Raw genomic sequence first — 13630 nt, 5'->3', positions numbered from 1 at the left:
GGAAGTAGTCGCGCCAACTAGATAGTGCTGAGTGCTGTGGCTTCTTGATATGCCTGAAGCTAAGCCTCGCATCCAAGCGGTAGCTTCGAAATATTCTAGCAACGAGTTCCACCCCGTGAGTCGTGAATTCCTCCGGTCGTGATGCAGCGTTGGTGAGAACAGAGGCTGTTGGTACGAACACGGCCCGCTGACCATCTGTCTTACGACAGACAAATCTTGAACTCTTTCCCAGCAGTGTATGGCTCCCCAATGAAGGACCGAAGTCACTGATGACTATCGTACTACAAGGAGTCGACGACTAAATTTTTCTTGCAGTCGCAAACATTGGCCCGTACGAGTCAAGCCTGAGCCTGAAAAGGTGCCGCTGCGTTCGAACAGTGCCGCTTACTTTAGCGCATACAGGACAAATAAGGACAAACACCTTGGGAACGTCAACGACGTTGTGCAGCTCCCTTGTACCGTCTTCATTCCTTTCAAGACACGCAGTAGGCGTTATTCTTTACATTCTTCATCCCATGCAAGGGTTAGCATACTCCAACGCTGTCGTATTGGATGGAGAGACCCCAATTGAGTGCGGCACCCCCGTCAGCAACTTCGACGATATTCCTATAGATCCTGCGCTAGGCGGGCCAGCGAGAGCGCCCTGTCATGTTTCGGTTGAGCAGAGTTCAGTTGCTGTCGATGTGAGTTGCATTAACAATATCCAAGTCGGTGGTCGAGGCGCGTCGCGTTCTGGCGTATTTTGATCGTTTTCTTCAAAGTTCAGCCGTTCATTGCTAATGTGTTCCTCGATACATTCTATAGAACTCTACATTCACTCCCGGGTCACAAGAATATCTCCCGTACTCGCAAGGGCCCCAAGGTGACCCGTTTGCTCAGCCACCTCCGTCTTACTTTCCCGTGCCAGAAACCCAGACCCGCCTTTCTCCACCACCCACGAAACGTAGGAGGAAGGAGGTGATACGAGAACTAGTATGCCGCACATGCAAAGGAAATGATAACCAAAACAGCCGCAGCGCTCCCGAGCCCATGCTTTCCTGCGGCGAGTGTGGCCATAGTGGCAAGTACCTTTCAGCTCCCTAATCTTCTGCTAGCTCATGCTGTTGCAATAGTTCATCCTTCATGCATGAAGAATTTTGTCCTAATCCGTCCTGATATTCTCTACTCCGTTAAATGGGCGTGCCCGGACTGCAAGAAATGTGAAATATGTCAGAAGAAAAGCAGAGGAGTACGTGCCCTTGTTTCTGTCCGAATAAAGCGATGTTCACTATTTCGTAGAACACAATGTTGTTCTGCGATCTGTGTGATAGAGGTATTCGGTGACTTTCGACGTTCCTGCTATGTATGCACTGACGATATCTTTTCGGCTAGGCTGGCATATGTCCTGTATGGACCCACCCGTCAAAGAAGACCCCAAAGGTGCATGGTATTGTCCCAAGTGTGTGCTTCTGGTTGTCGAGACGCCATCAACAAATCTTGATCATGAACCTCCACTTGAACAACCACCTTCTCCATTTTCCTACCGCGAACCATCTGTCGCATCGTCGTCGCGATCCCACGTGGCTTCAAAGAATGGTCGTGCCAAAGCGCGAAGTACGGGAAAGGGCAAAGGAAAGGCTCTTGCCGTGGTCACAGACGACTCCGAGTTTGACGTTGAGGTCGACGTTGAGCGGGGCCTGGGGACGCCCTTTGCATCAGGAAGGCCAGTCAGAAATAAGAGACCCACGAAGAGGAAAGCTGCACAGTCAAGGAATGAAGATTACTCCGAGGATGAGGTTACTCTATCTGCTCGTCAGCCTAAGCGAAGGCGCACAGAAGTCTCCTCTGCAACAGCGCCGATATCTGGTCTTCCACGTCTAACCTTTAGATTATCCACTCAACAGAAAGGAAAGGGGAAGGAGCGCGAAGAAGAGGATAAAGGACTATTTGACGATTTCTTGATGCCAGAGCAAAGGGATACGATGAAGACGACGATAGATGGGTCGGATAGACAGAGGTTTGATCGCACACGCCAACTGGCAGAGGTATGTATTTCCTCTCAGGGGCCGGCAAATTGATTAAGCTTGCCTATAGGCCAAGTTGGCTGCGAGAGTGCCTCCGCCACCAACATCAGCATCTGAAGAAGCGGAATCTTCTTCCTCTGTATTACATCCAACACGTCTGCGGTTGGCAGCGCTAGCAAACCAAACTGCGCCGATATCTGTTCCTTCAGCATCTCCGGGCCCTTCAATCCCAACGCCACTCCTACCTATATCTGGTCCACGCGTTAAAGTGATACATATCGGGGGATACGATGTCAAGACCTGGTACGATGCGCCATTTTCTGAGGAATATTCTTGCATACCCGATGGGAAGTTGTGGATATGTGAGTTTTGCTTGAAGTATATGAAGAGCAAGTTTGGATATAACCGACATCGGGTAAGTCGCTTTGTTTCGTGTACATGCTCCTAATTTCACTTCGCATTTCAGTTGAAATGCAAAGCGCGTCATCCACCCGGCGATGAGATTTACAGGGATGGCGATATTTCGTTATTCGAGGTGGATGGACGAAAGAACAAAGTAAGCGTGTGTGTTGCAGCCACGATCGTCTGGTTTGACCGTGCCCTCGTAGATTTATTGCCAGAATCTATGCTTGCTTTCCAAGATGTTCCTTGATCATAAATCATTATTCTATGACGTCGAGCCGTTCCTGTTCTATGTGGTTGCACAGGTGGATGACGATGGGGCTCGGTTCATCGGATATTTTAGTAAGGAGAAGTGCAGCGTTAAGGACTACAACCTTAGTTGTATAATGACGCTTCCGACGCGCCAACGCCAGGGATGGGGTAATTTTCTCATTGACTTCAGTACGTCACGTAGCTTCTTGAGGGTTGGCGGCAAGCTAACTTTCATTTCAGGCTATTTGTTATCTAAGAAGGAGCAACGGGTGGGTTCTCCAGAAAGGCCACTGTCTAGTCTTGGCGCATTGGGTTACAAGAACTACTGGACGCTGTCCTTGATGCGATATCTCGAGAACGGACCTGCGCACCCGAGGCTTGAAGGTAAAAAATCGGTAGACTCGCGATGGTCATTGACAATTTTTATAGATATAAGCGCAGCGACGGCGATGACAATAGAAGACGTCTACAACACGCTTGTTCAGCAGGATATGATCACGGTGCTCGAAGAGGACAACCTTGTAGCCAAACCTTCTCCGGGACAGTCTATTAAGATCAATCGACGCAAGACAGGTGGGGCGCGGAACAATGTTGCACGGCGACTGCATCGAGCGATGACCAAGGAGGAGCCAAAGCCCAAGGGACCGTTCATTCCCCCTCTACGGTACCAAATTCACTGGGATGCTGAGAAAGTGGACCGGGCTATCAGCCATTGGGAGTCAAAGGGTCAGTTAAAGCTGAAGCCCGAAAAGTTGAAGTGGAGTCCTTATTTGCTGACAAGGGAGAGCAAGTCGGAGGTAAAGGTGGCAGCTGATGGTGACAAGGTAATGGAGAATGAGGGTTCAGCTGCTGAATCCATGGCAGTTGGGCTGGCATTGTTCGACGACGATGTCACCCCGGCGGATGATCTTCCAGGAATGGGAACGGAGGCTGGATCTTCTCCAGTAGACCTGTTTGCGGATGATATCGTGGTAGAAAGGTCGACTCGTGCGAGGTCAAAAGCAAAGTCTACTACGCCTACGCCATCTCAGCCTCCGAAGAAGGTGACTGGGAGGAGGAAGGTGGCTAAAGGAGCTGCTTCTATTTCAGTGCCTATCCAAGAAGAGCAGACGTCGGAGGTTGATAATATGGATGTGCCTCCACCCTCCCCCTCGCCAACCGAGCCCGGGTCGCAGTCGAACGGAGTCCCTGAAGCATCACCTGTTCCGCCTCCTGCTGAAGGAGTGCCTGTGCCTATGGTCGAACCATTGGGCCGTCTGGCTGCATCAAACCGTCGACAAAGCCGGGGCGCCACCTCCAATGGGAACGGGGCTGATGATGAGTCGTTTCCAGAGTCACTGGTGGCGAAGATGTCGGAGGCGTATAACCAGAACGGGGGTCTTGATAGCTCCGTAGTGGCGACACCAATCCGTCGAAATGAACAGAATGGCAACGCGGACAATCCCGCCTCACAGAGACGTCGTGGTCGACCGCCGAGAACAAATTCCCCTGAGAGCGAGAACAAGAGAGCAGAAGAACCACGAGAGAAGGTTGCGAAGTCGAACAAAAAAGCGGCGGCGTTAATGGTGACTATTCCGGGAACTGGGAAAAGGATGACGCGGCAACGAACGGCGAAGGAGGGGATGAACGCGTCGCCTGGAACTGAGGAGGCAACATCAGCGCCAGTCCCTGCATTTCCTCTACCGGAACCGATGGAAGTTCACTCTCTGGTTCCAGAGCGTGGACCCGAGGTGACAGTTCAAGTTGAAAAACCTGAACCCGTACCTCTGGCGGAGGCTGCAATTGTCTCTTCGTTACCCGGAGATCGGCCAGTAGTGGTGAATGGAGATGATGCGGAAGGTGAGCATGAGGATGACGTAAAGTGTGAAGAGGTCGGCACGCCTTTGACGAGTCTGACGAGTCGGCAAAGTGTCCCAAGTGATGATACTCTATTTGTGGTAGGAGTGGGGATGAAGACGGTAGGGGAGCTCGAAGATGAGGATGCAGATGCAGACTATGACCCGGATGTTGAAGAGTTGGCAGTACGACCTAGTATAAATTAGATATTAATCTCAGTAGGACTTTGTTTGGCTGTGGCGTGGAAAAGCAATAGCTGCACAGGCGAACCACTCGTCTTGGGTCAGTTTGAACGACGAGCTGAACGGTTGAAGGACGGTCGAGCGATCCAACCCAGCATGGCTACCCAAAAGTAAGTCACTCCCGTTCTCTCTGCCGTCGCCTGGTGCGACCTGGACGACGCTGGCAGGGACTGACCACGATGTTGGCAGTGAGGCTGGCTCGATGCAGTACACGATAACGCCGAGCGACTCGCGCAGGGACGGAGGACTGGATGGTTCAGTAAGAGGAGCCTTGATTTTCTTTGAAATGGTTTGCTGAGCTGCTTTAGGCCCCTTTCCAGTCGCACCAGAGTCTCGGACAAGCTCTGGGCACCCATTTGCCCCCGTCAGCTTACCACCCACAGCGTTCCAGTGACTACCGTATCTCCCCGTCCCCGTCTCCCATTCACCCCCACCACCCACATGCTCACCCACATCCACACCATCCCCATCCACAGAACGGCGGCGCGTCCTCGTCCTCGTCGTTCACCAGCCAGACATCCCCGACCATGCCTCTCAAGCGCAAGCTCATCGACGGCGCCCAGCAGCAGCTCTCTTTGCAGAAACGTCGTCGCGATGCTGAAGACTCCGTTGTCGACGGCTTCGACGGCGGCCAGGGCGCCAAGCATTGGACTGATGACGAAAAGTCCAAGCTTTTCAACTGGCTCATGGGCTCGGGCCAGGATGATCACTGGAACTCACTCCGTGCTACCAAGAACTCGTGTCTACGAGAGGTGGGTGTATGCTACCGTTGTCACCTCTTCCTCTCTCTCACTCCTTCTAGTGTTCCATCCAGGTATTTGGCAGCAAGAAGACTTACCAGGCGCTCAAAGGCTGCTATGAACGCAATTTCAATCTATTCAAGCAGATCTACGCGTTCGAGTCATGGCATTCCCACCAGCTTAACGGCGGCATCGTATCCATCAACGGCCTCAGTGAGGCCGACCGCCTCAAAGAGTACGAGAGACGTCTTCAGGGCGCCAAGAAAGCTGGATGTGACGTCGGCAACATCACCGCAAGAACAATAGATCATTGGCATCGTGTGGGCTGGTATCAGCTATTTTATACGCGGTAAGCCGTCTATTCGAGCTTTCGCATTTCATTATGCTGAGGAACACAGATGGCATGGTGATCCAGCGACCACGCGTCCCAGCGTTCAGCGTGTTGGCTCGGCGGCAAACGGTGCTGGACCTGTCGGTGATGATCCTGATCCCGTAGACGTCGATGATTCTGGAATTGACTTCGATTCGAACCTCGCAGCACTAAGTAGCTCGCACGAACCGTTAACATTCATTAACGCCCCCCCAGCTCCGAGCCCAGCAACCATACCACCTCCACCTCCACCGCCACCGCCAATACCGTTATCCCCTCATGCAAGTCACACTAATCACACAACTACTACTGCCGTCGAACCGCATGGCAACATTGCACTCTCGCAGGGCATGCTTAATGCATTTATGCAATTTCTGCAGATACAAACTCAGACCGGTAAAATGAAGTTGGATTACTTGAGAAGACGAGAAGAAAGAGAAGAGAAAGAGAGCTCCCAGAGGAGAGAGCTGGAGCGACTGAGGATTGAGAGGGAACAGGCAGAGTTTGAGCACACAAAACAGACTGCGAATTTGAAGCAGAAGGCTGATAGGGCCATTGTGGGTACATTTCTGACCATGTTCCTGACTGTATTCACTTTCTTCCTATAGGCCCTCTTGGAAAACCCCAATGTCGACCCTTCCGTGAAGGCTGCAGCCGGCGACTATTTGAAAAAGGTATTCACAGCGGACTAGACCTTTTTATTTTCCTGATCCACTCGCACATCTGTTCATATCTATCAAACTATTCAGTGTATTTGTCCTGGTTTTAGATCCCCACACACATGCCAATTATTTATTATTCGCATCGCTTTCAGTTCACTGTACTTTGCTATCGATAACAATTACTTAACGGATTTAACCAGCGGGACGTCCGATATCGATTTTTTTTTTTTTTAGGTTTGGACGCCGTAATGCAGTCGACCAGTGGTAGCGGTGGAGCGCCACAATGTCCCATGGAGACGAGCGTTGACCACGGACGAAGTATGCCATTTTTACCGAATCGATTGTCAACTGAAATTTACAATCTTTGAGCTATAGACCTTGGCAATACAACATATGAACAGGGTATTGTCAGCAAGGTCTGCAGACTGGAGTACGAAGGAATCACTTGGCCACTTGTCGTAAAAGGGTTACGTTCAGAAGGCGAATATCAGAGGACATTCAGAATGCCCCCGCTGTAGCAATGATCTTATTCGAGTCGTTTGCGCTGGAGCGAGGTCGTTTGTGTGTTCGTAACAGAACGCTGCAGCTGTCTAGGTGGCTTTATGTCTTCTACTCTGTCGGTAATTAATACCACGAATCCGGAATTCCGAGGTAGCCTATACGAGTAGCTCAAGGCATATATAATCACAACGGAGATAGGGATTCCACGCGTACGGCAAATTGTCATGTCAGCAGACCGTGACTTCAGAACGTCCGGGTCGGCGGCAAAGATGGTGAACTTAAAAGCCAGCATGGTGAGTAACTTTAGTGCTTTCGGATAGAGAATTCGAGCGACAGTGTGAGTTGACCAGAGTTTATCTCGACCGTGGGCATGGGCATGTTATGTTAGCCAGTGCCTTGTAACTGCGGATACTTGTGAACCGGTTGAGATTGCAGATAAGGACAAATAGGGAGTTGCGCCCCGAGAACTTGGTAGAATATTTCTCACTTCGCCGTCCAGCTAGACGAACTGGGTGAGGACGTTGGGCATGGAGAAAGTTTGGGCCAAGTTCCTGCGGAGATTCCGGGCCGACAGTGATTGAACCAGGCACCAAGGCTGAATCTGACGGATCTGAACCGTTATCTCTTCCCCAGTCTGCCCGGCGGAGACCACCCCAACGTTCTTTCAACCGTATATCGGCAACCATTTTTCTGTTATTACACCCTCTGTAATCAGTTGTGCCGTGTGAGATTACGTCTCGAAAGAAAGACAATGACATCGTGTAAGCATGATGACCATACCGACAACGGGAGTACGGTTAATAAAGTCACTTACATATAGAACAGAAGAACATTCCAGTTGGTGGGTACGTGTGCACTCTCGTGTCTTCCATGTCTGACAAGGCGTCCATTCACAGCGAGACCAAGTCCGAAAAGACTGTTGCAGAACACGACGGTCACCACCAGCGAGCACGGTAAGGCAATCGCTGATTGAATCATTCAATATCACTCTCATCGATGATTGCTTAGATGGCAGCGCATACCATTTCTTCCAGTGACCGCACCTCCACCCAAGGCATCCATCCAAGACGCAGAACTTTTGCCCGAGGCAAAGGCAAACTGGTTTCAAGTTCTTACCTTCGGCTGGATTACTGCTCTGCTTGCTCTCGGTTATGCTCGTCCACTGGAGGCTCCGGACCTCTACAAGCTGCAAGACAACCGAGGAGCAGCGTTCATTGGTGACCATATCACCGCGTCCTTTGAAAAGAGGCGCTTGGCCGCGGCAGAATACAACCGTCGTCTGCAGAACGGTGACGTCAAGCCCGGCATAAAAGCGTTGTGGTGGTCCCTTCGAGGATACCGCGCCGAGCGGGAGAAGAAATGGAGAGAAAAGGACGGTCAGTGCAAGCCCAGTCTCGTCTTTGCGCAGGCCATCATTAATTTCGCCACAGATTCTTATACTGGTCACCGGGCGGGAGACTACGCCTCCATCCCACCAATCGGCAAAGGCATTGGTTTGACCTTTGGTTTGCTAGGATTGCAAGTCGTTGCGTCGCTATGCACGCACCACTTCTTTTATCGGTCTGCGTCCACAGGCGTTCTCATACGTGGTGGTCTAATCAACGCAATTTATGCTCGGTCCCTTCGACTAACTTCGCGTGCACGATCGAAGCTCCCGAACGGCTTGATAATGAACCACATCTCAACGGACGTGTCGCGAATCGATTTTTGCGCAGGTTTTTTCCATATGGTATGGGTTTGATATGAAACACAAACCGTTCGTTTTTTTATTTTTGTCACAGGCTTGGACCGCGCCGATTCAACTGATCATATGTCTCGTTCTTCTTCTGCTGAACCTGGGCCCTAGTGCTCTGGCTGGTTTCGCTTTTTTCGTCATTGCAGCTCCGGCTCAGACGATGGTTATGAAGAAAATGTTTGGGTTCCGGGCGAGTGGCATGAAATGGACCGATAAACGTGCCAAACTCCTGCAGGAATTACTTGGAGGCATGAAGGTTGTCAAGTTTTTTGCATGGGAAATTCCGTTTGCCAAGAGAATATGGGAGTTTCGACAGAAGGAGATGTCGTGAGTATTTTCTCACCTCATAGAACTTTGTTCTGATTTTATGGGAAGCTTCGTTCGCTCGTTACTCCTCGTGAGGGCTGCCAACAATGCCGTGGCTCTATCTATGCCTGCATTGGCATCAGTGCTGGCCTTTGTTACTTACTCTGCGACTGGACACCAGCTTGAAGCATCTGTCATCTTCGCTTCTCTCACCCTATTTCAACTCCTTCGTTTGCCTCTGATGTTCCTTCGTCAGTGACTTGTGATCGTTTGTTTACCTTGTATGTGCTTAAACAATGCTCACAGCCGTAGCCTTTTCGGCCATTGCCGACGCTCAGAATGCTACCCAGCGTCTTTATGCCGTCTTTGAAGCAGAAACACTGGAGGAGACCTTTGATCGTGAAGATGACCTCGATGTTGCCGTTGAAATCAAAGATGTTTCCTTCACTTGGGATGCGCCACCTCCAGAATCAGTCGAGAGAAAGAAGGGCAAGAAAGACAAGAAGAAGAAAGAGGGAAAGCTAGAAGCTGACCCTTTATCAGCTGATGAGGTCTTCGAGATGAAGGACGTTTCTCTTAGAATACCCCGCGGACAGCTTGTTGCAATTGTTGGCGCCGTGGGTGCCGGGAAGACCTCTTTGCTCCAGGGTATGATTGGTGAGATGAGGCGAGTCCCGAATATAAATGGGGATAAGGGCACGATTAAGTTCGGCGGGAGTGTTGGATACTGCCCTCAGAGTGCATGGATCCAAGCGAGTTCCTCATTTTGTTTTTTAACCTTACACTCACTGAGTTGTAGAATGCGACAATTCGAGACAATATTTGTTTTGGTCGGCCCTTCAAGGAAGACAAGTATCGGCAGGCCGTCAAAGACTCGTGTTTAGAACCTGATCTTGACATGCTACCTAATGGCGACATGACTGAAGTCGGTGAAAAGGTACTGTAGTCCCGTTGGAATGATTCCAGACTGAATAATTCTGACAAAATCCAGGGCATCTCCTTGTCGGGGGGGCAGAAACAGCGTTTGAATATATGTCGCGCCATCTACTGCGATACAGATATCCAGATCTTTGATGTGATTCGACCTCTATCTCAGCGATGATATAGAATCTGACCAATTTAACAGGATCCTCTGTCAGCTCTTGACGCTCATGTAGGAAAGGCAGTATTTAATAATGTGCTGCGGAGCACCACGCCTGGAAAGACGCGTATATTGGTTACTCACGCGTTGCACTTTCTTCCTCAGGTGGATTACATCTTTACGATTGCGGGAGGGCATATAGCAGAGCGAGGCACATACGATGAGCTTATGCAGAAAGATGGAGAGTTTTCAAAATTCTACAAAGAGTTTGGGAGTAAAGAGGAGAAGGAAGAAGAAGAAGAGGTAGAGGAGGAAGAGGACGCTATCGAAGGCATCGGGAAGGAGAGTGTGTCTGAAGGAGATCTTAAGAAGAAGATTACTCCCGGGCCTGGACTGATGCAAGCGGAGGAGCGGAATACTGGTGCCATTAGTTGGTCTGTGTATAAGCAGTACTCGGACGCTGGAAGAGGGCGTGTCGTGTTACCTATACTGTTTTTCTCCCTTGTCTTTGTCCAAGGTGCGACGGTGATGGCGTCTTACTGGTTGGTATACTGGGAAGAAGAGTGGGTCTCGTCCTTTCTTTTGGAAGTTCGAGGTGTGCTGACTTCGCGCGAATTGTTAGTAAATGGTCTCGCCCACAAGGGTTCTATGTGAGTCTTACCTGCACTTTATGTAGCGAAAGAGGGTTGACGAAGCGTTGGTAGATGGGCATATATGCTATGCTAGGTGTGGCGCAAGCACTTGCATTCTTCGTCATGGGAAGTATGTTTGCTATTTTGACGTATTTCGCAAGTCAGCGTTTGCATAGCGTGAGTCGCCGGTCATCCGTAAGATAACCTAAGATTGACTACGTTCCTATAGCTAGCTGTTGACCGCATTATGCACGCGCCTATGTCGTTCTTCGAGACTACACCGCTTGGTAGGATCATGAACCGATTTTCGAAAGGTATACTCATCTCTTTCGTCATTCAATACCATTAGTGATGGATCATGCAGACATTGACATGATTGATAATCTTCTGGGAGGTGAGAGTTCTGATTCTCTGAGAAATCTCAGGCTTTGACGTCCTTCTTCAAGATGCGCTGCGAATGTTCGCGGGAACGACTTCTTCAATCCTGGGTGCCATCATCTTGATAGCTATTATCTTGCCATGGTTCTTGATTGCTGTCTTTTTCATTCTCATTGTCTACATCTATGCGGCCGCCTTCTATAGAGCGAGTGCCCGGGAGTTGAAAGTATGTGGCTCTTTCACTCTGATGAAAAATGCTGACGTTACGCCTCCTATAGCGACTTGGTAATCTTTCTGACATTTGTCGCTTTCGGTGTTTACTGATCATTTGCGACACAGATGCCGTACTGAGATCTACATTGTACTCTCATTTTTCTGAGTCACTTTCGGGCTTAGCAACTATCCGTGCATATGGCGAATCTAAACGCTTCCTCAAGGAAAACGAGGAACGGATCGATGTGGAAAATCGAGCTTACTGGCTCACTGTCACCAACCAGGTTTGGAAGTCATTATGTTAGAGCGACGTTTAATTGATGCCTATTGCATTTTAACCTTTAGCGTTGGCTGGGTATACGTTTGGACTTTTTGGGGGCTCTCCTAACTTTTATTGTTGCGATACTCACTGTTGGGACAAGATTCAGTATCTCTCCGGCCCAAACCGGTGTTACACTCTCGTACATTTTGAGTGTTCAGCAAGCGTAAGTTCCTGAATTTAAAGAACAAGCTTGTTCGGTATCGAACCTGAAATTCATTATCTTGACAGGTTTGGATGGCTTGTCCGGCAAAGCGCAGAAGTCGAAAATGATATGAATTCGGTGGAGCGAGTAGTACACTATGCGACGGAAATTGAGCAGGAGGCTCCGCATGTGGTACCTAATAACAAGGTTCCTGAATCTTGGCCGTCTGTGGGCCATGTAGAATTAAGGGACGTGGTATTAAGCTACAGGCCTGGACTTCCCTCTGTCCTCAAGGGTAAGTTAATACCTTTACGTCGTTCCCCGCATATTTATTTTCTGTTTTTAGGTATTTCCATGACCGTCAAAGCTGGAGAGAAAATTGGTATCGTTGGACGGTAAGGAGGCTGCCTGTATGTCCGTGCTGTTAAATTGAAGCCTTGCCTCTTATAGAACTGGGGCAGGCAAAAGCTCGATCATGACAGCCCTGTATCGACTGGTCGAGCTTTCCTCAGGATCAATTCGTATTGACGGCGTTGACATATCCACTGTCGGGTTGACGGAATTGCGAAAAGGTTTGTCAATTATTCCTCAAGATGCTCTATTATGTACGGTGTGCTTTCCCATACACGTACATACTCTTGCTAACACTAATGCCCCCAGTCTCTGGAACCCTCCGGTCGAACCTTGATCCTTTCAATTCACATGACGATGCCAAACTATGGGACGCGTTGAAGCGATCGTACCTCGTCGACTCGCCGGCAAAGCCGGTCGCGGATGAGAACGGCGATTTATCCACCCCAATTAACAGATTCAGTCTCGATACTGTCATTGAAGATGAGGGCGTAAATCTATCCATTGGACAGGTAGTTATTCAAATCTTCACGGCGGAGCCGAAGTATTGACTGCCCTTACCAGCGGTCGTTGGTATCACTTGCGAGAGCCCTGGTTAAGGACTCCAAAATTCTCATACTCGATGAGGCTACAGGTGCGTCGTCTTTCTAATCGCGTCTCTTCTCGTTCCGAGGCTAATGCCATCCGTCACAGCATCTGTTGATTACGAAACTGACAGAAATATCCAAGACACGATTACCCACGAATTCCAAGATCGCACGATTCTATGCATAGCTCGTGAGCCAGCTCGTTTTCCAGCCGGAAAGTTTCAAGCTAACGATCGTGATTCTTAGATCGCTTGCGCACGATCATTTCATACGACCGTATATGTGTTCTTGATGCTGGAGAGATTGCTGTAAGTTGTTCGTTACTCTTAATCCAGTTGGCTCACAAAAGCTTCAGGAATTTGACACCCCCTCACAATTATACCAAAAGACCAGTGGGATTTTCAGGGGAATGTGTGATCGGTCGTCGATCACAATAGATGACATCAGGCTTGCTTCTAAGCACGAAAGTGACTAATGAATACCATTTTCACGTTCGCGATTAGAATAATATAATCCAGCTAATTGTACTGGCTAGTACCCGGGGATCACATACTATCGACGTTATACGAATAAAATTCGCATTCAATCGACCACCGTTTGCGGAGCTTCCTAAGCGCAAGGACTGAACACCCAAATCAGGGAGACCACTGAGGAGCTTGGCATTGCACGACATGCTCTTTGAACTATCTTAGGCGACCTCACCGATCTCTCATGGGCGCCTCCGACTGAGAATGGTGAAAAATGGAACTCTGCCTAATGAACCCTCCACAGTTGTTCTGGATCGTGTTGAAGATAGACCAGCTTCAGTGCGTCGAGTCCGTACCAGGCTGTAGTTGCGTAGATGGGCGCTGTGCATTCATAGCTGGGGTAGGAAT

The 13630-nt window shown here is 49.6% G+C and overlaps 4 protein-coding genes across 4 annotated transcripts; 3 read left to right on the top strand and 1 right to left on the bottom strand.

Moving 5' to 3' along the window:
- Positions 1–1388: 1388 nt before the first annotated feature.
- On the top strand, positions 1389–3043 carry BT62DRAFT_882828 (uncharacterized protein; the record flags this gene model as incomplete). The annotated part of the gene is made up of 5 exons (XM_043182722.1): positions 1389–2028; positions 2180–2418; positions 2470–2559; positions 2612–2846; positions 2898–3043. Coding segments are annotated over 5 exons (1350 nt in total), but the record flags the coding sequence as incomplete, so codon positions are not given.
- A 1894-nt stretch (positions 3044–4937) lies between these two features.
- BT62DRAFT_977979 (uncharacterized protein) lies at positions 4938–6537 on the top strand (the record flags this gene model as incomplete). The annotated part of the gene is made up of 5 exons (XM_043189313.1): positions 4938–4994; positions 5044–5487; positions 5538–5824; positions 5874–6402; positions 6454–6537. 5 exons carry the CDS (start codon positions 4938–4940, stop codon positions 6535–6537), a joined length of 1401 nt encoding a protein of 466 aa, XP_043044568.1.
- Positions 6538–7033: 496 nt separating this feature from the next.
- Positions 7034–7766, bottom strand: BT62DRAFT_1000298 (uncharacterized protein; the record flags this gene model as incomplete). Its single annotated transcript, XM_043176635.1, has 2 exons — positions 7034–7365; positions 7421–7766. 2 exons carry the CDS (start codon positions 7764–7766, stop codon positions 7034–7036), a joined length of 678 nt encoding a protein of 225 aa, XP_043044567.1.
- Positions 7767–7856: 90 nt separating this feature from the next.
- Positions 7857–13559, top strand: BT62DRAFT_990728 (ABC transporter). The gene is made up of 25 exons (XM_043190246.1): positions 7857–7961; positions 8017–8384; positions 8439–8737; positions 8790–9070; positions 9119–9300; positions 9356–9801; positions 9849–9986; positions 10041–10124; positions 10176–10693; positions 10753–10780; positions 10835–10939; positions 10992–11076; positions 11127–11156; positions 11209–11366; positions 11419–11425; positions 11480–11637; positions 11699–11838; positions 11904–12112; positions 12164–12212; positions 12268–12422; positions 12478–12680; positions 12733–12802; positions 12862–12945; positions 13002–13063; positions 13111–13559. The coding sequence occupies exons 1-25, from the start codon at positions 7879–7881 to the stop codon at positions 13228–13230; spliced, it is 4062 nt and encodes a 1353-aa protein (XP_043044566.1). The 5' UTR covers positions 7857–7878; the 3' UTR covers positions 13231–13559.
- The last annotated feature ends 71 nt before the right edge of the window (positions 13560–13630 follow it).

The sequence above is a fragment of the Guyanagaster necrorhizus genome (assembly GCF_019112545.1).
Source record: "Guyanagaster necrorhizus MCA 3950 unplaced genomic scaffold BT62scaffold_3, whole genome shotgun sequence".
In the NCBI taxonomy this organism is placed as follows: Eukaryota; Fungi; Basidiomycota; class Agaricomycetes; order Agaricales; family Physalacriaceae; genus Guyanagaster; species Guyanagaster necrorhizus.
Note: the sequence above shows the minus strand (reverse complement) of the source record. Positions and strands in the feature narration are given on the sequence as shown.